Raw genomic sequence first — 26906 nt, 5'->3', positions numbered from 1 at the left:
GGTTCTGCCCTGGTTATATGGAGAGGCTGGAAGGTAGTCCTCAGTGGAAGTTTCTCATGCAGCTGGAGGGCATCCATATGGTTGGGGCCCTGAATCTTCATTGCCCTGTTGAGCCTGCAGATTAAGTGAGAACTCTATACTTCCACTGTAATCATAGAGCTGTAGCCTTAATTTGCATCCCTCTGTATTTGTTTTGCAGGAGAACAAGAGGCAGAGTTAGAGATATGTTAGTGTTTAAAAAGGTCCAGTCTAGGATACATTGAGAAGTAAACTTTCTATGAGTATAAAAGTAAAGGATCAAATCCTTCGTTATTGAATCCCTGATTCAGCATAGCACATAAGTATATGCTTAACTTTAAACATGTGCTTTTGTCCAACTGAAGTCAGTAGAAATTAAGCATGTGTTTACGCACCTAGTTGAAGAGGGATGGGTTGCTGAACAGGGGGCTTAAAAGTCCCATTACTCATACAACTTATCTCATTGATTCTAATGGGAAATTTAGTTATTACAATCTGTTCGCTCTAGTAGTAAGCACCATAGCATTGGTCCCAAAGTTTTAAAAATTATTCTTCTGTTGGCAGTTCTAGACGTATATGCTGGGTGTGTTTCCTCAGTCCTTCTCCCACTACTGTGACTCGCCGCTGTTTGTTAAGGAAGATGATCTGAGGGGTTTTTTTAAATGAGAGGTTCTAATCTCTCTTTTTTCCGTGGGACTAACTTCTTCCCTCTTTTTAGTCTCAAAGGCCTCTATTTCCCTCTCTCTCGTACCTTGGAAATATTTTTCCATGATAGTGAAGATAGGAATCTGTTTCTGAATACAGAGACAGCTCTGGTTAGACAAGGTCCCAAAATAGCAACTGTGGCTCTTCCACCCTTCCAAAAAGGGAACAGTGGTTCTTCATCTGTGACCTCAGAACACCCTCTGGTTGTTGATCCTGTAAATGTGCAGGCAATCCCAGAACACCACTTACGTGTGCCACAACTTAATTTCCCCAAGTGGAGCAGCAATAGCTGTCAGTTTAGCAGCTTAGGGCCAGGAGAAGTCAACACACATTAACTAGAGGTTATATCCCTTTTAATAAGCCTTCAGCCCAGGAATCATTACAGCAAACAGGTCCTCATTCCAGAAATCACTACCATAATAATTTCATCGGGCCCCAGACTCAGGCTCCCAAATTTAGTGTCCACACCCAAGTCTCTGCATCAGTTTAGGCTTGTACTCAGGGAAAAACTGCTTCTGCTTAATGCAGCCGGCCTGGCTTCTCTACTGCACTCTGCCTGGTTTCTTCTCTCCCTGCTTCCTGTTCCTGTTAATATCATTGATCATGGAAGCAGCCAATGGGAGTTGCTTAGCTTGGTTGAGGTGGTGAAGTTAGAGGGTGGAAGAGGGTGGGATATTTCCCAGGGAATGCCTTCCTGATAAATGATGAACTAGCATTTGGCTGAGCCCTCAAAGGTTAACACGTTGTTGTTAATGTAGCCTCACACTCTACAAGGCAGCACAAATGGAGGGAGGGAAGACAGCATGGCAGAGAGAGACAAAGACACGCACCGTGTGTGTGTGTGAGAGAGAGAGAGAGAGACAGTCATTGCCCCTTTCAGTATGCTGACCCCACTCTAAGTACATTACCTTTTTAAGTAGATCAGCAAGTTGAGACAGCAGCTGCTGCCAGCAAGCTCCTTCCATCCTGAGTCCCGTCGTGCTCCCCTCCCCCGCCCCGTTCTGTGGAGATGGCCCAATAGGGTAAAGGAGTGCGGGGGACACCCTGACATTAGCCCCCCTCCCCTGCACAGCAAGCAGGAGGCTCCCGGGAGCAGCTCCAAGGCAGAGGGCAGGAGCAGCAGATGGCAGTGGGGGAGGGACAGCTGAACTGCTGGCAATTGGTAGCCTGCTTGGCGACTGCTGCACAGGGAACTTAGGGGAGTGGGGAGCTGATGGGGGGGCTGCCGGTCCACCCTGGTTCCAAGCCCCCACCAGCTAACTGCAACGGGCTGCTCTTCCTGCAAGCAGTGGACAAAGCAGGCAGCTGCCAAACAACATTATATGGGAGCATTGCGCAACTTTAAATGAGCATGTTCCCTAATTGATCAGCAACATAACAACAAAATGTTAACCGGGACGACTTTAAGTGAGGCATTATTGTATTTACCCTTTAAAAGAAAAATCAATGTTGGAATTCAGCCTTTCAAATGTGTACCCAACCCATTTTTCCCATATGTGAAATGTGCACATAAAAAGTTACTGTATCTATTTCCTGAATACTAAACATCGTTTCCCATAACTTACAGCATAAATGAAACTGACCCTTCTTGTGAAGCAACCAGAAGGTATTATTTCCATTTGCAGTGTATTTGATCAGAATCATTTGTTTCCTCGGAATCTCCTTGAACCTTCAGCTTTGTATTTTTCAGTCATTTCCTTGTCTCCTCACCACATTGGTGATAACTTTCTAAAAGATTAACTAGCAGTTTTGTTAAATGCAGTGGTTCCCAATCGTTTTTAGGCAGTTATGCCAGAACACCTGTTTAAAGGCCAGCCCACGAGAGGCGCTAAGCCTTTCCTGCAAAGTGTTAAGTGCTCTCAACTTTCGTTGACATCACTGGGAGTTTAGGGCACTCGGCATCCAGCAGGATGGGGCCCACAGATGTCAAGTTGTAACGCTGAAGCCTGCAGCCTCCCATTTGCTTGTATGTTCTGTAACCAGCAGTGAATCCTGTGCCGCTCCAAATCCTAGTCTCACAGTTGCGCACACAGTGAATGTGGGGTGAACGGCAACGCTATGTGGAAGCTCATCATTAAGGGGCCAGTGTTGTTCCTATTCAAGTCACTTTGGAGATGTCGCCAAAAATACCTGTCACAAATGGCAGAAGTACTATACCAGTAGTTGCCCCCATACTTGTGGTTGGGAACCACTGTGTTACCTGATACCTGATAACCTAAGGAGAAATATTAACATAGTTGAGCAGATTTCTGGGTCTTCTACAAGTTATGGGATGATGCTGAATGCTTCTAACCCATATTTCTAACCAATAGCATAGCACCCTCTCTCTCTCTACAGCAAATCACAGACACCTACTATGTTAAATTAATAGTAAGGTTGTAATCTGAAGCAACATACACGAAGACAATGATCGTTAAGATGGACGCTTCATCACTCAATTCACATCTGCTTGCCTAAGTGTTGCAGAAGTCTCAGAAAGATGGCTGATATCACAGAATCTTATCCGCCAGAATACATAAACAAAACAGTTAGAGTAAAGGGCAAAGTAGTCACACACTATATATATCACTATGTATTGAGGCACATTTCAAAGTATGCATTATATTTACTTAACAGACCATAGTGATTCCTTCTGATTCATACAGAGTTGTTCTACTTTAGTGTATCATTGCAATCCATTGCAATGTTAACATGGACCTACATGTAAGAAAAATAGCATCTGCTGAAAAATTGTATTGCAAGCAAACGGTAGTTTAAAATAACAAACATACTAAAAAGCAATAAGACAAATGGGCTGGTAACATCCATTTTTTACACTACTTTCCAAGTAGCTGGTTTTGATGTTAGAAAACACTATCCCACTCTGGTACATTTTCTAGTCTTTTAATTTACACTCATATTTAACAATGGACGGAATGGTGGTTTTGACATTTGCAGTTTGCTATTGGACTTACATTCCATATACCATCTCTGGCCCAGTAACAAGCCATTTAAAGCAGTGTCTAAATAGTACAACCTAGAACACAGACCTTTACTTCAGGATAGAGGGTGGATGCTTCTCTGATGTAACCTCTTCCTTTAAAGCTTTTGTCTTCTCTTTTGTTACAGTTTCTTTTATAGTACATTACCTTCACCTCTGTTTTTTTTAATGCATATTGTTAACTCTGTTCATAAGACACTTCAAGATAATCTATTTTATTGGTGTGGTTTTAATTTTTCCAGTAGAAACAGATATTCTGTGGCTTATGCAGCACAGAAGCCATGGCTGTTGAATGCTACGGTGGAGGAAAACATTATCTTTGGAAGTCCTTTTAACAAACAGAGGTAATTATCAATTTTCTTAGTGTTATGGAACCTAAGGGCTAGATTCCCTTCCTGACAGAGGAGGAGGGGAGCAAAGGGGTGGATAAAGAGGTGTAAAAGACCCTAAACTCACTGAAGGGATTTTATGGAGAGGACATAGGAGGCAATTACTGACACTTTCACTCCCAGGAGTGGACTGTAACAATGGGAACTGCTGATGTATTGAGCTAGCAAGAGGTATAGGATGGGTGGGGCAGAAAGGGAGGTAGAATGGGCTCTTAGCTTCTAAGTCCATTATTATATATTATGGTTCCTGGGTCTTGCATAGTAGGGAGGTCACTCCTTGTAAGGGCCAGGGAGAATGGCAGTTCCTGCTCTGAGGACACAGGAAGTGCTCTCTTCGTAAATTTTTCTGAATTTGGCTGGCCAAAGGCACGTTGCAGCTTACGTGCTCCCACTGTGTACTGAGGAGATCAGGGTGGGATTGTGCCTCCATTGCTCCTCAAAGGGCACTGCAGTTCAGCACTGCCCTCAGTGTAGACCGGTGGGTGAAAGCCATAGTCTGGCTGTTAGGTATAGAGGGTTCCTGCTTCAGAAAAGCAGCTGCTTATTCATCTGGGTCCCGAGAGGAAGTAGCTTAATGCTCTGAGGTTACGGCCAAATGCGGGGCCAGATTAAGCCAAATTTGAGGCACACCCAACCTGGATGCTCTCCACAGCCACCATCCCAGCAGTGAGTACACATGGAGCAGGAGTGGGAAAAGCAACAGGACCTCTTCCCCCTGACCAAGAAGTGGAAGGGTGGCCCCTCTCTGAACAGCAGGACTACTCTGCGCTGGCAGCAGGTCTGGGGCTTTCTCCTTGGCTCTAACGGGCTGTTGCTCCTTTTTCCTGATGGGGGCTGTCTGCACACTCAGAGCTCGTCTACACATACAGCACTGCAGTGGTGCAGTTGTAGCACTTTGTGAAGATGCTACCTACGCTGGTGGGAGAGCTTCTCTGGTCGGCGTAGGTACTCCACCTCCCCAAGAGGCAGTAGCTATGTCAGCGGGAGAAGCCCTCCAGTCAACGTAGCCTTGGCTACACCAGGGGATAGGTCAGTATAACTACATTGCTCAGGGGTGTGGACTTTCCAACTGAGCAACACAGTTATTCTGACATAAGTCTGTAACATAGACCAAGCCTTAGACAAATATCATGGCATCTGTTACATGTGGGGCATGTTTACAAGCTTTTCTTGGAAACTGTGGAGACCAGAAACATGTTTTCTACTTTTGAAATCAAGCTGAGGTTCTGATGTCATCATATGACTCTGGAGCAGGGGACCTAGGCATGGTTCTATTGCGTCCATACCTTAATCCAGTCCTGGTCTGGTGGATATCAGAGCACCACATTACAAAACACCATACCATTTGATATTACTGTGCTGAAGACAGGCCTACCTGCTGTGTGCCTACCTCAAGCCAGTGGTAACTGGTGCCCCACTGGAAGCATAGGGGTACTGAAAATCAAAACAGAGCTCTTTTGTGCCTGGTTCTGACTACTCTTATCCAACACTTACTTTCTGTGTTCATTTAAATAGTCAGCCAACAAATGCAGAGGGAAAAGTGACTTGATTTTAGGAAAACAAATTGCTATAATCTAGGAATTTTTACTGGCAACACGCACTTTGCTTTAAGTTATTAAAAATTCATTAATACACATTTCAGCATATGCTTTCCTATGATATGCCACTCAGTTCACTTGCTAGCAATTAATGATGGGCAGATCTCACAAAATACAGATAAGCATCCACAAATTCGGGGGCCAGAATCTCAGCTGGTGTAAATTAGCCTAGCTTCATTGAAGTCACTAATAAAGGTGGCTTTTTGTAAAGGCTTCACTTGAGTCCCTTTTAAAGTTAGCTAAACTCTTTTGAACTTCACCAATAGATTAAGTCTGAGTTTTGGAAGGAGGTTTTTGTTTTATCCAGTCTGGTTGCTTTTCCATAAGAATAATCTTTTTTTCTCTGCAGATACAAAGCTGTTACGGATGCATGCTCTCTGCAGCCGGACATTGACCTATTACCATTTGGTGATCAAACAGAAATTGGAGAGAGGGTAAATAAAGAGGTGGAAGTTTTTATGACAGCCTGATTTGTGTGATGGGTATCCCATTTCTAGATTGTATTGAGCTGCAAGCCTGGTAAACATTAGTAATAGTTGTATTTATTAATATTTATTATAATTCCATATTAACTTATATGCCATCATAGATATTCATGAAACCTAGCAATCAAAAAATTCCAGCTGCTCTGATGCTAGTCAGCATTATCATGTACTCCCTAAGGCACCTTAGCCTAGAATCAAAACTTAGGTATCTAGGTATAAATCTGAGCAACTCTGTTGGCTTCTCAGGTCAGAATCTGGCCCTGTGCATTTATTTTTTCCTTAAGTGCCGTGGAGCCCCTGCATTCTTTTTATGATACATCATGGAAAATGAAGTCATTTAGGAGACTAATGCTGTGCAGACTCAAGAAAAACAAAGAGAAGGTTTCACTCCTGATATAACTCCACTGTGTTCATTTTACGCTCTGACCCTGATTCTCATTTATACTGTGGCCACTCTATTGCACTCTGGAAGGATAAAGGGGCTTTAAAGTGGGTGTAAATGTAATTTATACACAATCTAAGCCCCTTCACATGGCTAGAATGGGCAAAATGGCCCTTAGTGTAAACAAAAATGAAGTCCTGTGTCAAGAGCACAGAAAAAAAGTCAAGATCTGTGCCACTGACCTTAATCCAGTGGGAGTTTTACTTCCAAGCTCTTATATTGATACTGTAAACTTAAATATTATTAAACTGACAAACTAAAACAATCAATTTTCCTATAAAACACCTTTTAAATAGCTCCACCATTATTTTTATTTTTTAATTCTTTTAAATCTACCAGAGTAGAGGGGTTAGAGTGGAGAGGGGCTGTTCTCCCCTGCTGCTATTCAGAAGCCTCTTTTGATCACAGTCTTCCATATTTTCCTGGCATAATTTGATGCCAGTATCATTTGAAACACACAGCCAAAGACAGTCCTACCCTTCTAGGAGAAGAACTTTATAACATCTAAGTTATTGGTGATTAGTTTATATGAAATTGCACTAATAATAACAGTTTCTTTCTCTGACTGTATTTGTTTACCAACAGGACTAACCTTATATCCAACACTTAGAAAAATTCTAAGGAAACTTCTTTGGGTGGTTTAAAAAAAAACCTGGCATTTTTCAATGTCTTGTCATACACAAATCATTTCATTTATTCAAAAGACCCATTTTTATGACCTGTTATATTCACTAGGGGATTAACTTAAGTGGCGGCCAACGGCAGAGAATCTGTGTAGCTCGAGCACTCTATCAAAACACCAACATTGTCTTCTTGGTAAGATTTTTTTTTAAATATGAAATATGCAGACTTCATAATAAAAATGTTGCCCTTATATTTAGCTTTCCTACAGGGACCTATATCTACATTTGAATCCAGAATGCAGAGACAGGAAAAAGAACAAATAAACAATGACCAGAAGCAGTAGCAGAATATATTAGGAGGTTGGTGAAAGAGGCCCTGTTACGTAGTTCAGTGTAAAAAGATTTGGACAGGATTCTGATACCCATACTCACAGTGAGTACCACACATCATCCCAATGAAATCAATGGGATTTTTTTGAAGAGTCAGGGTATCACAATTTAGCCTTTTGTGAGGAATAAGTGGACTTAGGGTTTAGCAATGGGATACATGGCCTTTCACTTCTCTGTTACTACTCCCAATTCAGTGTATGTTGACAGTTTCTGAAAGTCATCACCCATGTGATGGCTGTTTGATTCCTAGGCAAAATAAAAATTGGTGGACTCACCTTAGTTCTTAGAGGAAAAGTGTTTGCATAAAAAACTTGCCAACACAATTGGCATCCTTGCTGGTAGAGACAGTGGAGAGAGGCAAAGGACTGGAGTCTGAACTACTCTCTCATCCTTCCAGGTTCTCTCTCCAGGTGGAATTACAGGCATATTAATGAGTCAGGCTTGGAGGAAGCTTGCATTGGCACGTACTCAGCTGTATCAGATGACATCAGTTAGCTGTTGAAATAGGCTCAGGTCTAAAATTTGAATCTGAATCTGAATTTCCCCAAATTTTGGGGGAGGATTCCAAATCTGGTGTTCCAGTTCAGGTCCATCTCTAGTTTCCAAGAGTGTCAGTCTGGAACCAGCACTAAATTGACTCAGAAATAGAACATAACATAACAGCCATACTGGGTCAGACCAAAGATCCATCTAGCCCAGTATCCTGTCTTACGACAGTGGCCAGTGCCAGGTGTTTCAGAGGGGAAACCAAAAAGTCACAAGGAGAATCTGAGTGATTTACTACAGGCTTAAGAGTAAAGGTTTTATCTTTCTTATTGTTTTCCACTTTAGCCCTCTCACTAAAGATGATACAGATTAGCATTATGGCAACAGATAGCACTTTAGTAATTTCAGCTGTTTGCTTTTTTTTAGAATAGGTTAAATGTTTAAAAGAACAAAATAGATAAACTCTGGTACATACTGTGACAGGTTGCCCCCCTTTAAGATGCCACCTAAGGTACTGGGATACCACTGAGCTTGCCTGTTCCACCAGGCTGGGCCCCCTTTGCCCTGTCTTGCTGAGCCAGGTTCTTAAGCCTCCTTTAGCACACACCCAGGCAGCACCACACCCAGCTGCAGAAAGATACAGACACTAAGATCAGCTCTAGGAAGACTCAGCTTAAGGGACTTGCCCCAGCACTCAAGTGCCCCCCTCTCTTGGAGTGCAGACCCAAAGGTATATTGTCTTGCACTGTATAGAAAAATCTGCACAGCACAAGCTCATATAAAATTTGCCCTCTCCCTCAATGTGAAGAGAGAGATGCACAGCTTCTTCACATTGCCCCCACCCCAACCCCCAAGATAGGAATTGCACAAACTGGGTAATGTTATAAACAAGAAATAAGTTTATTAACTACAAAAGACAGATTTTAAGTGATTATAAGAGATAGCAAACAGAACAAAATAGATTACTAAGCAAACAAAACAAAACACACAAACTAAGCTTGATTCACTAAAGAAACAGGTTACAAAATGAAAAGGAGTACTAGTGGCACCTTAGAGACTAACCAATTTATTTGAGCATAAGTTTTCGTGAGCTACATCCGATGAAGTGAGCTGTAGCTCACGAAAGCTTATGCTCAAATAAATTGGTTAGTCTCTAAGGTGCCACTAGTACTCCTTTTCAAATACAGACTAACACGGCTGCTACTCTGAAAGGTTACAAAACGTAATTTCTCACCCTAAATGTTGAATTAGGCAGGATGCAGAGTTTCTGTAGCTCAGAGTTCCAGTTATTTCTTCTTACAGACTGGACCCCTGTCTCAGTCTGGACTCACCCCTGTCTTTCCCTTCAGGTTAGTTCCTTTGTCCCTTCAGGTTTTTTCAGCAGTCCTTCTTCTTGGGTAGGCAATGGAGGAGAGACACCAGATCAACTCCCTTCCCAGCCCTTAAAAATAATTTGTTGTTTATCCCCACCCCCTACAGTGGAAAAGTACCAGGAGTGTCCAAGGGAGTACTTTTCATCAGGTGACATTATCACCTGACATTGTAGTGTCAATGCAGCATCCCAGGAAGCACCTCAGGAAGGTGGGAGATTAGTATCATCAGAGTTCTATTGTCCTTCTTAAATGGATCATTCAGGAGGATTGCCTGTTGTCTGATGCAACTGTTACATAGTCAATATTCCTAACTTTAGATACAGAAATGATTCATGCATACAAATTGGATAATCACATTCAGTAAATTATAACCTTTCCAATGATACCTTACATGAGCCAGCTTGCATAAAGTATATCTTAGTTATGCCATATTCATATCATAACCATATTTCTATGAAGAGTATAGGGTGTAATGTCACACCTAGCTCTCTGCCCCAATTTTTCTTTTATCCAATTGCAGGATGATCCATTCTCTGCACTGGACATTCACTTAAGTGATCACTTGATGCAGGAAGGTATCTTGAAGTTCCTCCAGGAAGACAAAAGGACACTTATTCTGGTGACACATAAATTACAATATCTGCCACATGCGGACTGGGTAAGAGGGGAGCCACCACTTGCCAGTTTATCACATTGTAAGGACTGTGGTCACCTCCATGGGCCCTCGGTGGGGATATAGTTGAAGGTGAATCTATAGTGTTTAAACGATTGTTCTGCTAAGAGCCATCCTACCATCTGTTCTTGCAGTGGGCATGGAGGTCCTAGCCCTGTATTCCACTTGTAGGTCTGCAACACTGACTGGTATGGAGTGAAAAATATTTTATTTGAACTTTACTTCCATTTAACCATGGACAAGTAATTGGCACATAGCTTATAAATCAAAGCTGCTTACGATCTTTGATTGAAATGTGCTATACAAACAATTATTCTATTATTAATTATACCTTGTCCTCTTTCTTTTGAAGCAATATGTCCACAAATAACTATTTCCTGTAATAGTTTCATTGTAAGATATATCTTGACAAAATAACTTTTAAAAGCTATTGATAAAATGTGCAGCCATTGGGTACAATGAACACTGAAATTAGCCCAGTTGTGAGTTTTAACTCATTCACATTGAGATCTTCAGCATTGTTCCAAAAGCAGTGATTATGTCACGTTGTTGAGTAGACGTATTGATAATCCTCTTTTCTAGATTATAGCTATGAAGGATGGTTATGTGCTCAGAGAAGGGACATTGAAGGACATCCAGACCAAAGATGTTGAACTGTATGAGCACTGGAAAACTCTGATGAATCGTCAAGACCAAGAATTAGAAAAGGTAATGACAGAGAGTGGGACGAGGGTGCATTGTAGCAAAGCATCTTGAATGTTGATTCATGTCTGAGTCCATTCTAATGTACTTATGGTGAAATTCTCCTCTCAGGTTGATTGATGGGTGGAATTCTGCACATCAGTAGACCTCATGGGAGGATTTTGAGTGCAGTGACTCGGTGTTCTGGGCTCTTCAGGGAGACCAGAAACATAGGCTTCTGTGTTACCCCTCTGTCTCAGCAAGAGAGAGTTTTGCTGGAGCTTAAACTGTGTCAGCTCTCTGCCATACCAGTCTATCCACCTCACCAGCAAACTCCTCAAGGTTCTTCCAGTCTAATCCTTGCCTCGCAGGCAATGTTCCCTCTAATTTTTGACAAGCCACGTACGCAAAAAATTTCTTCTGTGCAAATTTTTGACAGGCTGTGTGCGCAAAAAATTTCTTCTGTGCAAATTTTTGTGCTTCTGTGCAAATTTTTGTGCGCGCGGTGTTTCGCCTTGTGCGCGGGGTTTAGGGTCTGTGTGCATGCGTACACGTGCACAGCTTAGAGGGAACAGTGCTCGCAGGTAACATTTAGTGAACCCCAGGTCCTGAGTTCCTCCGAGACATCTCCTTGCAGTGTCCACTGCTCTCAGTGGACTCTCACACAAATTATTAAGTCTGCTATCTCCAGAGAGGCACTACACACATACTAACATCTTAGCCCAGCTGAGGACACATTCTTCACCTTAATACACAGCACTGAGATGGTTTATAATAAAAGTAAGTATAGGTTTATTAATGGAGAACATAGATTTAAGTGATACTAAGCAAGAGTAATAGAGACAGAAATGGTTACAAATAAAACAAAAGTAAAACATGCTTTTTAGAGTCTTAAATTGAACAGATTACAATACCGGTTTCAGGCAATTTCTCAGAATCTTCAACCCATATGGCTGAAGGATTCACCTTTCACAGATTTCAAGAGCGCTTTCCTCTTTTGTCCCTTAAGTGTTAGATAGGTAAGGGGTTCTCTCCCCTTCTTTTTATAGTGCATTAAACCTTTGAAATATATTCTTCTGAAGTGTATCCCCAAGTAATGTTTTCTCCCCTGCTGCTTGTGCTCCAGGAAGCTGATGCCATCCTGTCTTCCTCATGCTTCCCTCAATTTGCTTTTCCTGTGGACTCAGATGCAAATGAACTTCCATTGTCTCTGGCATCACCTTGCTTACACTAAAATAATGACACTCACAGTAGGTTGGGCTCTCAAGTTAATGTAATGTTACAGGATATGGAAACTGACCAAACTACTTTGGAAAGAAAAACTCTCAGAAGAGCAATGTACCCGAGAGAATCCAAAGCACAACTGGAAGATGAGGATGAAGGTACATTATATCTTTTCACACTGGGTAGACTATAAACATGCATCATTCACATGTAGCCACACTCTTAAGATATTGCTAAATGTTCTTGGCAACGAGATATGAAGATGTTGATGACATTTACTCTTTTGGGCAATAGGAGTGGAAAGTCCAATACTTTGAGCTATTTAGAATTAGAGCTGTTTAATGGATTCTTCATGGAGTTTTGCAAACAATGTGCAGGAATAAGGATAGAGGAGAGCTAGAGATTTACTATGCTGCATTTTCTGGAGATAGTAAGAGAGAAATGGGGAAAAAAAAGATATATAGAGAAATTCTGGGCCAGAGCCTCAACTAGTGTTAATCGACGTAGCTCCATGGAAGTCACTCTGTTATGCTGTTTTACACCAGCTGAGGATCTAGCCTTCTAGCTCCAGTTTTGTCACATGGTTATGAATGCCCCCACTGATTCTGCCTATTGAGATACCCCCCACAGGCTCCTGACAGTAGCTTGTAGTTATTTGCACATCCTTTTAAAGAAGAACATGATTTTTTTTTTTAAATTAGAGCTGGAGCCTAGTCTGCTATTTTGGGATCTGGATCTGTCTAGGTATTTGTGGCCCCATCATCCAAGTTACCTTTTTGTCTCCACGAATTTCTACATTTTTTGAGGCAGTGATCCAGATCTGAGTCACTTTTAAAGTTACCTGGGGGGTTATAGGCTGCTGGCAATAGGACCTATCAAGAACACCTCTGGGATGTTGGGGAGCCCCTCAGGGGAATATTCAGTTCTGGCAGCCAGTGGGATGGTGCCAGAGAGATAAAGGGATTAACTGAATGCTTCATAAGCTTAGTGGAGTATTGATTTACGTCAAGGACTCACAGACTGGCAGAGTTATTGACTGGATTGACTATCTAATTAATAAGTTCTGTTTGTGGGCTGTTTATCCCTGTAGAGTGTTTCATCTGGCTATGCTACTTGAGGTATATAGGGTATTTTCTAAGGCTCATGATGGCACTATGACTTGGTGGTTTAGAGATACCCTCCACTGCTTTGCTCCAGAGGCTGAACATAGCACTTCTTTAACATGTACAGTCTCCAGTGGTCTTGAGGGCAGAAAAACTAAGGTCTTCCCACACTTCTAGTTCTTGGATATAGCAGTAATACCATGTCAATAGACCAGTCCTATAACCTGGGTACAGATATCTTCTTCCTTCAGTAAGTCATAAAGAATGGGGATTGAAGGCCCTGTGGAGACATGACTATACATTCCAACAGAACACCAGCATCCAACAACTCCAGAATTCTGAGACAAAACACTTGGTTAAGGTGGTAAAATACATATTAATAACTTCAAGGGTAACATTTAACAGGACTTTGTGCTCTAGTTCCTTGTTATCCTGGTTCTCACATTCACTCACTGTATGATCTTGAAAAAGTATTTAAACTCTCTGTGCCTCAGAACATATGAAATTTCAGATAAATTAGTGACTCTCCATAATATTCAGAATTACTAAAGTACTTCAGACACTGTCAGTTCAGGGCTGTCAAGTCAAAAGAAAGTTCTGTCAGAAGACTCCAGGTCTACATTCCCCTCAAGTGTGCATAGAAGTACTGTGAGCTTCAATACTCTTGTTGTGTCTCAAATTTCCACAATGCAATGTTTTCACAGCAGCATATTGTGATACATAAGCATGTTACAACAGAGCACAACCATCACCTCATGTTGCAATGTGATGTGGTTAGACATGATAGTGTCCTCTTCTATGAAGATAAAGTTTGTAGTGATTGCAGGTAATGTTAAGGAAGAGCCCTGCTAAGCAACACGAGGCAACTCTTCTGTATGGAATGTTTGACAAAGTTGTCTGTAGCTTCCCAAACAATCCATAAAAGCTTCACTCCCCATCTGATAATGTAAAGACAAGCTGAACACACCAGAAAAGCTTTTGGAAATCCTAAAACTAGTCTGATTTCTATGAATGCATTCCATACTGAAGATATGATTTATTGAGGGCATGTCTACACTTACCATGGATCGATGGTGTGGTGATCTATCCATCAGGGTTCAATTCAGCAGGTCTAGTGAAGACCCACTAAATCGATTACAGATTGCTATCCTGGAGTATCCGGTACTCCACCGAAACAAACAGTGTAAGGTAAGTCGACAGAAGAGTTTCTCCTGTCGACCCAGCGTGGTTGACCTAGGCTACGTTGACTCCAGCTATGTTATTCATGTAGCTGGAGTTGCATAACTTAGGTCAATTTAGCCCCATAGTGTAGACCTGTCCTTAAGGATTATTAACAAAACTAGCGCTAGTCAACTGAAAGGGATGGAAAAAACATGATTTTGTGAGGGCATTTCCCCTTTTCTTATTTTCAAAAATTCAAAAAATGTTAACAAGCTGTAGAGTTGGTGGAAGAAAAGAAAGAACAGTCACAAAACATATCTAAAAGTGTTGCTGTTTTTTAATTAAAAATGTGAAATTATCATCCAAATGTCAACATTCAAAAAATGTCAACCATCCCCACTCACAACATGAATGATTGTCCGTGTGGTACTGAATAAAATCTAACTGATTTGGTCAAATCTCTGAATCACAGAGGAAGAAGAGGAGGAAGATGATGATGATAACATGTCAACAGTAATGCGGCTTAGAACAAAGATGCCGTGGAAAACCTGCTGGAGATATCTTACCTCTGGAGGATTTTTCTTACTGTTTCTGATGATTTTCTCCAAGCTCTTGAAACACTCAGTCATTGTAGCCATAGATTACTGGCTGGCAAGATGGACATCCATGGAGAATGGAAATAAAACAGGGGATTCCGCAGACCCTCAACGCTCAAACAAGGTTGGCCATAATTTACAGCTTGTCAGACAAAAATATTCTCAAATAATTGAAAAATAACCCTATGTTAACCTAGTAACCAGTTAGATTGGGAATGTAGCTAATATAGATACTATAACATCAATTGTTAAATAAGATGGGTGAATTGGTTAATCTAATTTAAAAACCAATATAAATCTTAATCCAAATGTCAAACTAAAACTAAAACTTGTTTGAGTGTAGAAGAACTTTGGACTCAAATTTTCAAAAATTGGAGCCTAATAGGCTCCTAAATCCACATTTAGCAACCTAAATTAATACCCAGATTTTCAAAAGTGCTGATCACGCAGCAGTTCCCGTTGATACTAACAGAGAAATTAACCCAAAGTTTTGCCATTTAAATAGGATCTGGCAGTGATTTGGATTCAAGAAGTATCCCAAAGTTCAGATGCTTATGAAAACGTAGTAAAAGTTTTCTCATGAGATTTCCAGTACCTCTCATATCCAGGCAGAATCCAGAGGGCAGATCCTTAGCTGGTCTAAATTATTATGACCCAATTAGACCAGCTGAGGAGCTGCCCCTCTGACCTCCAGTGGAGCTTGAAATTAACGTTTTTTTTCTTTCTGACGTTATCCAAACTTAATTCCTGAAAAGTTCTGTTTTACTTCAGTCTGAGTTTTGGGGACCTTTGCATTTATCCAAACTTGTTCACCTATCTAATTCACAAGCCTTGGGCCCAGTCCTGCAACGTGCTGAACATCCTCAACTCACGACCTTGCAGCATATTCACCTTTAGTAGCTGCAGTGAACTTGATTCATTACGCATCTTCCTGAGACAAATTAGGCCCCCAAATTAATCCCCAATCTGAAAATCTGCTGCACCCAAATATAGGGAATTGCAGGATTGGGGCCATAGGTTGAAAACTCCTTTTATAATATTTAAAAAAAAAAAGAATCACGTTAATTTAAACATGCAGCACATGTTCCATTATTATTGAAGTCTTTTGGAGTCTGACACATCAGCTGATGTTAGCTCTGAAGAACATTGCCTTGGGGATTTCCAAGATTAATTTTTTCTCCTTTTATTATTAATGGTATTATTAATTTATTATTATTATTAGTCTTATCATGTAGCTGTGTTCAGCATGCTTTGTGGAGCAGGGATCGTCCTTTGCCTCATCACATCCCTGACTGTGGAGTGGATGGGCCTCACAGCAGCCAAGAACCTTCACCACAATCTCCTCAATAAGATCATCCTCGGACCAATCAGGTACAGCAAAAGTGATTTTCCTGCTGAGAGGCCAATCTACCAAAGAACACCTGCTGTGTAACACAGTAGCTAGTGCTGAGAAGAGCATGGCTCATTCCCCTACAGCCCTCAAGTCCCGCAGAATCTGAAAGTGCCAGCTGAGACGCTGAGGAAATTACCCTCTTTCAGGCTGGAAAACATACAATTTCAGATTCTGCCTGCTTTTCATACCCAGTGGTTTTCATCTGAAAGTAATTTCAAGTTACAAAGTTTTCAGACAGTTTGAAATTCATCTAGAGGTTTTGGGGCCACAGAAGGTTCCCAGTGTGGTGGAAATGCATCAGTTCCAATGCACAGAGGTGGGAGTTTGTGTGTGGGGGACACACACCATATTTCTTATGCTCCAAAGAGACAGGTTCTGCATGAGCTTGACATAGCCCAGCACGGAGGGTGGGTTGGCCCAGGGTGTGATTGCATGCATGCAGTGACTGCAGTTCCCATATAAAGAGTGAATAGGTTACACACTGTCCTGTCCAGCCCAGGAGTTGGAAACTTAACCCAGGACAGCAGGGTGGACTTTACAATGAATCTTTCAAGTTGAGGGAGCCAGAGGATGGATAGAGGAGTTGAGAGAAGGGGACTGAGAGTTTTTCAGGGGGTTGTGGAAGAGGAGACTTAAAAGTTTGGGGTTAAAATAAGATTTAGATGGCATTCCAAATTCAGGTATAAGACTAAATTGTAGTTTTCATATTTTCTAACTGGTTCTAGGGGACTGGGTTCGACAGTAGCCCTAAGTTCTTACTGAGGTTGATATTTCTCCAAAACCAGACTTTCTCTTCACATAGTTTTTTGCTTCTGTTTTGTTCAATAGATTCTTTGACACAACTCCCCTGGGGCTAATTCTAAATCGCTTCTCTGCTGATACGAATATCATTGATCAGGTGAGCACATTGATCCATTTATTCTATAATGTCTTGCCCAATTAATGCCACCATTTTGGAGAAGAAATACACCATTTGTATTGAATCAGTACTTCTGTTCTATATTTGGAAAGAAGGATTCATATCACATGAGGATGATTAACTACTTTCAGCCCACTACTAACTAAACAACATCTACTAGGCATAAACATTTTAAAATCTGCAGCCCCAAATAACTTGCACTCAAGAGTCCTAAAAGAGAGGGCTGAAGAGATTTCTAGTTTGATTAGGTTAATTTCAATAAATTTTGGAATACCAAAGGAATTCCAGAAGAATGTAATACTGCTAATTTTGTGCTAATATTCAAAAAGGGCTAGCAGCATGACTATAGGCTGGCTAGCCTGACATTAATGTTGGGCAAAATAATGGAAAAACTGATAGGAGATTCAAGCAGCGATTAAATTCTCAGAGATTATTTTCCAGGGCGCTGCCCCGCTCCTGATTCTGGGCTCCGGTCTTCAGCTGCAGGATGTCTAAGGTCTTTAGCCCCGCAGGGGGTTGGGTGCTGGGGCTCAGGGACTTCAGCCCCGTGGTGGGAGGGAAGCGCCAGGGTTCAGGCTTCTGCCCTGAGGCAGGTGCCAGGGCTTCTGCGGGTTTGAAAATGTTTACCAGAGCTCTGCTTCGGTGGGCTCAGGCTGAATTTAAGCCTTGGATTCAAGTGATAAAGAATTAAAAGATAGGAATATAATTAATGCCACTTAATAAGGTTTGATGGAAAATAATTCTTGTCTAGCAAAGCTGATTTCATCCTTTAATGTGATTAGAAGTTTGGTTTATAAAAGTAACTGCATAGATGCAATAGACTTTTGTAAGACATTTGACTGAGTACTGCATGACATTCTGCTTAAAAATTAGCACTAGACAATATCTATAATGTTCACGTTAAATGCTGAAGAACCGGTTAACTGACATCTCAAAAAGTAGCCGTCGCTGGAGCATCGGTGCTGGAACTAGTGGTCCTGGGGGTGCTGCTGCATTCCCTGGTTTGAAGTGATTTCCATTATATACAGGGTTTACAGTTTGGTTCAATGGCTCTCAGCATCCCCATGATACAAATTGTTCCAGCGCCCCTGCAATGGGGAATCATCACTGAATGGGGCTGTTTGTAGTGGGCTTCTACAGAGATTAGAATGAGGCCCGACACTATTGACCATTTTCATCAAGGATATAGAACTAACGATAAAATCGCTGATGATGAAACTTGCAAATGACACAAAGATTGGCAGAGTGGTAAATAATGAGAACAGGGCAGTCACAGAGTGATCCTGATCACTTGGTAAACTGAGCCCATTCAAACAAAATACTTTTTAATACAGCAAATGTAAAGTTATATATCTAGGAACAAGGAATGGAGAATGAGGGGAACTGTATCCTGGAAAGCAATGACTCTGGAAAGGGCTTATAGAGGGCTCATAGAGGGCTCAGTGGGTAAGCAACTCAACGTGAACTGCCAATGTGATTCTGTGGCAAAAACAGCTAATGCGATTCTTGGATGCATAAATAGGGGAGAAGTGAGAAGGAAGGAGTGGGGAAGTGATTTTATTTCTGTGTATGGCAATGTCAAGCAACACTGTAATACTAGCAGAGAAGGGCACAAAAAGAACCAATGGCTGGAAGCTGAAGCCAGACAAATTCAAACAAGAGATTAGGCACAAGTTTTTAACAGTGAAGGTTATTAACTGCTGGAATAATCTAACAAGGAAAGTGATGGATTCTCCATCTCTTGGTGTTTCAAATCAAGACTGGGTGCTTTCTGGAAGTTATGCTTTAGCCAAACTCAAATCATTGGGCTCAATACAGGGGAAACTGGGTGAAATTTAATAGTCTATGATATACAGAATGTCAGACTAGACCTAATGGTGCCTTCTGGCCTTAAACTGCATGAGACTATGTAAAGCTTTAGTGCAAGGGTTCTCAAAGTGGGGGTCAGGACCCCTCAGGGGGTTGCGAGGTTATTACATGGGGGGTCGTGAGCTGTCAGCTCCATCCCAAACCCACATTGCCTCCAGCATTTATAATGGTGCTAAATATATTATGAAGTGTTTTTAATTCATAAGCGGGGCGGGGGGGGTTGCACTCAGAGGCTTGCTGTGTGAAAGGGGTGACCAGTACAAAAGTTTGAGAACCACTGTTGTAGTGTATAATAGTGAACTAAGGACAGATTTCAACAGAAGAGTTGTTTGCGGAGCTTCCACTACTTCTGAGAACCAACATGCTTGGATGATAAGTGATTGTGAATGTTTTATCTAGAGGCATATGTACAAAGGAGAGTGATTGCAGGGTTCTCAGAACAGGACACCCTGTATGGAACAACAGGGAACTCCAAAGCTCTACTAAGTTATTTGAGATCTTACAGAGAAGATTCCCTTTCTTGTCTCATAATGAGGGGAAGAGACTGCCTGTTTCTCCTTGATCCTGGGAAATGCTGAGCATCAGCAAGTCCCAATGGCCCTAATTCTGGCCTCCACTGAAGTCCCTGTACACTGGCTCTAGGCTCATAGAAATAAAAAAGCCCTTGGAAATTCCTCTGGCATAAAGGGGATTCCCAGTGGGGAAGGGCGAGCAGAATGGCTACAGACCAGCCCCACTCATCACGCATGGAGAGTATATAGTTGCCATATTCCTGAGGTCGGTCTAATACATGTTTTTATCTTATTTCTGGAATAGCACATTCCCCCTACTCTGGAGTCTCTCACCCGGTCCACTTTGCTCTGCCTGTCGGCTATCGGAATGATCTCGTACGCCACTCCGTGGTTCCTTGTGGCTCTTGTACCTCTTGGGGTAGCCTTTTATTTCATCCAGAAATACTTCAGAGTGGCTTCCAAGTAGGTATTAGAAAGTTGCCATGTACATTTCTTTTAAAACCCCTGTATTTATGATTTATCCTAGAATATAAATAAAGCTAGTCAAGAATGGAAAATAATTTCCTTGATAAATTCCACTGATAAATGTTTCTGTTTTTCAATTAAATGTTTGAAAATTTTTAACCTGCAATAGAGATGATTGAAAAATGGAAAAACTTTCCGCAGAAAACCTTGTCCACTTTTCAGCAACATTTAATACATTTCAGAAAATGCTGACTGTCTCTAAAGATTATGCTTTTTGAAAAAAGAACAAGAGTACTTGTGGCACCTTAGAGACTAACAAACTTATACTTATGCTCAAATAAATTGGTTAGTCTCTAAGGTGCCACAAGTACTCTTGTTCTTTTTGTGGATACAGACTAACGCGGCTGCTACTCTGAAACTTGTCAGTATGCTTTTTGAGAATTTCCTAAAATTACACTTGCTTGGAGAATTGAATTGCTCAGGAGACTGGTAATAAAATGTGAAACTTTTTCACACTGGAGTCATTATTTCAATTCTAGACTACAACCCCATTTTAGGAAAACATTCTTACTCAAAAAAACGCTTTAATTTTAAGCACGTGCTTCAGCAGTTTCCCAAATCAGGGCTCAGGTGCTTGGTTGGTTGTCTTACTCTGCTTCTTAGTGGCTAGATATCTATGTCACAAAAACCATAATCACAGATTAGCTCCAGCCCTTGATGTCAGTCATAGCAAAATGGCCAACAGCTGAACAGAAGTGAAGACCTGATGGTCACTTCAGGTCAAGATTTATGCACCTCAGTGGGGAAGTGTAGTGGGAAGTTTGAACTGTCACTGTGCATACTGTACCTGTTGTGTTGATAATCATAGGCATTTCAGACTCAGAGCTGGAACAGTCTCTTTCAATGGCAAAACACTCTTATTGACATAATTTAGAGCCAATAGCCCCTGCTAAAATCAGTGGAGCAGGACTGGGCCTCAAAATTATCCACAACAAAAACTGATGATAACTTTGATTAATTTTAACCTATGTTCTTCAGTTTTAGGCAGCACATGAGTTTTCAAGGAGAATTACCAATATGAAAATGTTGAAAGCAAATTTTTGAATCAGGGTAAATTTATAATGATCTGTAATTCAAAAGCAATTTGATGAATTTCCATTACACACTGCAGAAACATTCCCCTTCCCCTTCCAATTTTCCAAGCCAAAGTTGTAAAAGGCACTAAAATAGGTATTGTGGAGACCATATGGTCTAGTGGGTAGTGCACTTGACTGGGGACAAAGAGACCTGGCTTCCGTTCCTAACTCTGCCACTGACCTGCTGTGTGAGTGTGAAGTAGTCTCTTGAGCTCTCTGTGCCCATTTTCCCCTTTGTCTGCCTTATCTTATTTAAACTCTTCTGGGCCAGGGCTGTCACTCACTGTGTGTTTGTACCAGGCCCCCATAAAAATTTATAATGGAACTTGATAGCAACTTTAGCTATAGAGAGGCTACTGCTTTTCCATGATATGCCCCAGCCTCTTTAAAGATTCCAGTAAATTCAAATGGCATTCTTAGCTGAGAATGACAAGCAAATTAGTGGTGATAGTGGTTTCAAATTAATATATAACATTGTAGTATAGAAAGATATGACTCGGCCATTCCTACCTCAAAAAAATAAAGCAATGGATTAAGTGGGATGGTGCATGTCCAATTCAAAGCTCTGGTTTCTTCCCATAGTTTTATATAAGGGAGCAAAACCACATGCTGGCCCAGATTTTCAATATTGAGTGCACCCAATTTTCCCACATGCACTCCTGGTTCCTGTGCACAGGCACGGGAGATGTTACACACACTGTGTGCCTGAGTCTCTTGACGCTTGCATATTCACTGGCCATTGCAGGTGCAGATGGTGGGCATCCACATAACTATACATTCTTTTTCATGCACACTTCTGAAACTTTGGGTCAGCAATAGACATTTTTTATTATATACTTTGAACTCCATTTAATCCCAAGTTAGAAGATCTGTTTTCTTGTGCTTTACAATAGAAATGAGGCTGGAGGAATACTATTGTATCTATAAAAGTCATTCATGTGAAACAAACTATGAAGGAATAGCCTGAGCGTGTATTCAAACAGGACTTACGTTGGAGTCCTATCCAGGCACAAGATCTCCATTAACACCTTCAGCCCCCAACTAAAACCCCTCCAACACATTATTAGGGATCTACAACCTATCCTGAAGGATGACCCAACACTCTCACAAATCTTGGGAGACAGGCCAGTCCTTGCCTACAGACAGCCCCCCAACCTGAAGCAAATACTCACCAGCAACCACACACCACACAACAGAACCACTAACCCAGGAACCTATCCTTGCAACAAAGCCCGTTGCCAACTGTGCCCACATATCTATTCAGGGGACACCATCACAGGGCCTAATAACCACACTATCAGCCACACTATCAGAGGCTCGTTCACCTGCACATCCACCAATGTGATATATGCCATCATGTGCCAGCAATGCCCCTCTGCCATGTACATTGGTCAAACTGGACAGTCTCTACGTAAAAGAATAAATGGACTCAAATCAGATGTCAAGAATTATAACATTCATAAACCAGTCGAAGAACACTTCAATCTCTCTGGTCACGCGATTACAGACATGAAAGTTGCGATATTACAACAGAAAAACTTCAAATCCAGACTCCAGCGAGAGACTGTTGAATTGGAATTCATTTGCAAATTGGATACAATTAACTTAGGCTTGAATAGAGACTGGGAGTGGCTAAGTCATTATGCAAGGGAACCTATTTCCCCTTGTTTTTTCCTTATTTCCCCCCCCCAGACATTCTTGTTAAACCCTGGATTTGTGCTGGAAATGGCCCACCTTGATTATCATACACATTGTAAGGAGAGTGATCACTTTAGATAAGCTATTACCAACAGGAGAATGGGTTTGTGTAGGGCGGGGGGGCGGGGGGGAAGAAAACCTGGATTTGTGCTGGAAATGGCCCAACTTGATTATCATACACATTGTAAGGAGAGTGATCACTTTAGATAAGCTATTACCAGCAGGAGAGTGGGGTGGGGGGAGAGAAAACCTTTTGTAGTGGTAAACACCCATTTTTTCATGGTTTGTGTGTATAAAAAGATCTGCTGTACTTTCCACAGTATGCATCCGATGAAGTGAGCTGTAGCTCACGAAAGCTTATGCTCAAATAAATTGGTTAGTCTCTAAGGTGCCACAAGTACTCCTTTTCTATTAACTTTTAGGAACACAAATATTTTTGATATTTCCCATAACACTTTCACCCCGTATAATGTTTACCACTACATTCCCCAAAAATTACTTTATATTTTCCATCATAAATTGGTCATACTGCAGTATATATATCATCCAAATACAAGCATCAAATTCATCTCTCCATGGAGTAACATTCAGTACTGGTAAGTAAGAGATAGATTATATATCAAAATATACCAACACAGTAGAATTTTATTAAGGAGGGTAAATATCAAATGCTGTGACCCATAGTCTGTCCTTCCATTCACATGCTATTCCATTTACTACAATGGGAGTTTTATGTGTGTCTGAGGACAAAATTTGTCCCTATGTTTGAGCACACATTCTAGTAGCAAGAGATTGGATTTGTAGGCCTATATCCTCAAATGGATTAGCTGAGTGGATTATTACTCAATGACTGATTGAGAAAATCTGCCTGGCTAATGAAGAGGGTATTAATTCTGTAGAAATGCCCTATACATCCCAACTGAAATGGCAGCATCAGTGCTAGAACAAAAAGTCTATACTCCTGCATTGTTTTTCATGTTCAGTATATAGCGGTAATAACAAACATTGTAAGGCATTTCTGAAGAATTATTGGCCAGTGGATGTGGATTCTTATAGATAAACAGCCCCATGTACTTTACCTTCAGTATTCACATCTGGCTTACTTCTAGGCTAGGCTAAAGGTTTCAAGGTTCAGGTTCAACGATGAATCAGACTTAGGGCAAGAGTTTGGATTCGGATTCAATGGCATCTGAATCTCACAAACTTCTCTCATGAGAATTCCATGAATCTCCAAGATTTCTACCATCTTGAACGATGGGACTATCATGACACTAGCCATTACAGTGAAATTTTGGCTGAAACAAGATAGGACTAGAAAACAGATCCCTTCCAGGTTTGGATTTGACCTCAAGCCAGAATGGTAAAGATGGCTTAAATCCAGAATTTCCTCAAAATTCTAACAGATGTGAGATTGCTGTGCTAGCCCCTCTTTAATATAAATATATTGGTGTATAGTCCTGATAAAAATGTGTACAGTAAAAAACTACAGTAAAATATCCATTGAAATGTTTGCATTTCATTTGCTTCTTAGTCCTAACCTGTTCTTGCTTCTTATACACCTCTTGTTTTGTTTCTCTTGATCACAGGGACCTTCAGGAGCTTGATGACAGCACCCAACTACCTTTACTCTGTCACTTCTCAGAAACAGCTGAAGGCCTCACCACCATCAGAGCATTTAGGTTTGTAAACATGCATTTCCTCTTCACAGCCTAATCCTTCAGAGCAGTGCACAAGTCTTGCAAATAAATCAAGATGTTTGTTTTTTAAATGAGCAGCCCATCTTGGTTTATTTGGCATCTTATAAAACCACCAGGCCTACAGGGTTGCCAACTGTCTAATCTAAACATCCTTGCCCCCCTCCCAGCCCTACCCCTTCCCCAAGGCTCCGCTCCTGCCAGCCCCTTCTCCGAGGCCCTGCCCCACTCACTCCATCCCCCCTCCCTCTGTAGCTCACTCTCCTCCACCCTCACTCACTTTCACTGGGGTGGGGCAAGGGGTTGGGGTGTGGGCTCTGGGCTGGGGCCGAGGGGTTCGGAGTGTGGGAGGGGGATCCGGGCTGAGCCTGGGGCAGGGGGTTGGGATGCAGGAGAGTGTGCAGGGTGCAAGATCTGGGAGGGAGTTTGGGTGCAGGAGGGGGCTCAGGGCTGGGGCAGAGGGTTGGGGTGCAGGAGGGGGTTTGGGGTGCTGGCTCTGGGAGGGGGCTCAGGGCTGGGGCAGAGAGTTGGGGTGCAGGAGGATGTGAGGGGTGTGTATTCCTGCTGGGTGGCACTTACCTTGGGCGGCTCCCAGTCAGTGGTGCAGCGGGGCTAAGGCTAAGGCAGGCTCCCTACCTACCCTGGCCCCTTGCCTGTCCCAGCCGGCACATCCCTGTGGCCCCTAGCGGGGGCAGGGGGCTCCATGCACTGCCCCTGCCTGCAGGTACTGCTCGTGCAGCTCCCGTTGGCCACAGTTCCCAGCCCCCCAGGTGCCGCAGGGACATGCTGTCTGCTTCCGGGAGCGGCACTGAGCCAGGGCAGGCAGGGAGCCTGCCTTAGCCCCACTGCGCTGCCAGAATTTTAGCCCCTAAAATCTCCCACTATGGTGTCAGTAGGCTCTGGGAGATAGAGCCCAATTCCAGGCGAGTCCCAGTGAAACCAGGAGGGTTGGCAACCCTACAGGCCTAACATGATAAGTGAGGTCACCGAGGAGCAAGCTGGGCTCTACTGTTAATTCAGTGTTTGATGCTGGGCATATCATTTGTCTTTGCTGTGCCATAATTAAATCATCTTGCAAAAGGAGGACTCAGCATTTATATTATTTTATTTGTTTATTTTGATTTACACAACTAATGGAATGGCAACTATCCATGGCTCTAGGTGCCCTGGAGAGATTTTTAAAACCTCCATCTAATTTGCAGTATCAATCCTTGTGGGACTTCTGTGGAATTAGGAATGATGGTTTTTTCAGTGTGTGACACTTAAACTTTTCAGAGGTTTTGTTCAAACAGAAAATCACGTGTGGCCAAGATTCCTTTGTTTTCCGTGGAATGCTCACATTTTGGGTCCTGATCCTGCATTATGTGTACACCCGGAACTCCCATTGCAGGATCATGCCCTTTACGGAATGAGCTATCCATCTAGTTACTTACAGGCTTCTTTACACAGGGACGCTCATGAAAACTAATCCGAATTAACAAAAGATGTGAATTTAAAGAGGATTAGTTAAACTTAATTAAAACCTTGTATGGACACTCTTACTCAGAATTAAAGTGGCCTTAATTCAATTTAGCCTAATTCACTTTGAAATTGAATTAAACTAAAAATGTTGAAAATTATTTTTCCTGAGTGTCCCTGTGTAGACAAGCCCTTAGGTATTTATGTGATACCCATTATCTGAGCACCTCACACTCTTTAATGTATTAAACACCCCTGCAAGGTAGGGAAGCATTATTATACCCATTTTACAGATGGGGAATGGAGACAGAGAGAGACAAGATGACTTGTAAGGAAGTATGTAGTAGTGCAGGGGACTGAAGCCAGGTCTTCTAAGTCCCAGACTAGTGCCCTATCCACTGGACCATCACTCCTCTCTGATAATTTTATGGGTTTGTAGACTTTCTTGGCAGGAAGTCTTACATTTATGATAGCTATGTCTTCGCACACTGGCTCTGCAATTGGATTTACTTCAAAAGTGCTCCAGAAGTGAGTCATATCATAAGAGAACAAACAGCAGATGTTAAATCATAAAAGAAAAGATGGATCACTAGGGGATCAAGAATGTGCATGAAAGCAGAAAAGGTCACTGCTGGACTGGATAATGAAACGATTATTAAATTATCATATGAGATTAAGCCACAGAATCATAAAAGATACAGCCACTTTGAGGAGCTGAATGATGTTAGCAGTCATTCCCACGCACAAGACATTGACACAAACTGCCACTGGTCTTATCAATGGAAAATAGAAAAATGTCATCATTTTGTTTGAAACGTGACCTCTTTTCTTTTTA

At 41.9% G+C, this 26906-nt stretch overlaps 1 protein-coding gene across 4 annotated transcripts in view; it reads left to right on the top strand.

The window, feature by feature from the left end:
* Window positions 1–26906, top strand: part of ABCC9 (ATP binding cassette subfamily C member 9) — a 119716-nt gene that overhangs the window by 61517 nt on the left and 31293 nt on the right. For all 4 annotated transcript variants that reach the window (XM_077807470.1, XM_077807469.1, XM_077807467.1 and 1 more), the window contains exons 17-28: window positions 2291–2329; window positions 3946–4047; window positions 6040–6124; window positions 7353–7433; window positions 10010–10147; window positions 10745–10870; window positions 12129–12225; window positions 14804–15051; window positions 16150–16298; window positions 17149–17218; window positions 19925–20082; window positions 24506–24598. In XM_077807470.1, the coding sequence (XP_077663596.1) occupies window positions 2291–2329; window positions 3946–4047; window positions 6040–6124; window positions 7353–7433; window positions 10010–10147; window positions 10745–10870; window positions 12129–12225; window positions 14804–15051; window positions 16150–16298; window positions 17149–17218; window positions 19925–20082; window positions 24506–24598 (1386 nt within the window). The remainder of the gene's footprint in view (window positions 1–2290; window positions 2330–3945; window positions 4048–6039; window positions 6125–7352; window positions 7434–10009; window positions 10148–10744; window positions 10871–12128; window positions 12226–14803; window positions 15052–16149; window positions 16299–17148; window positions 17219–19924; window positions 20083–24505; window positions 24599–26906) is intronic.

Source organism: Eretmochelys imbricata, chromosome 1 (assembly GCF_965152235.1).
Source record: "Eretmochelys imbricata isolate rEreImb1 chromosome 1, rEreImb1.hap1, whole genome shotgun sequence".
NCBI classification, from domain to species: Eukaryota; Metazoa; Chordata; order Testudines; family Cheloniidae; genus Eretmochelys; species Eretmochelys imbricata.
Note: the sequence above shows the minus strand (reverse complement) of the source record. Positions and strands in the feature narration are given on the sequence as shown.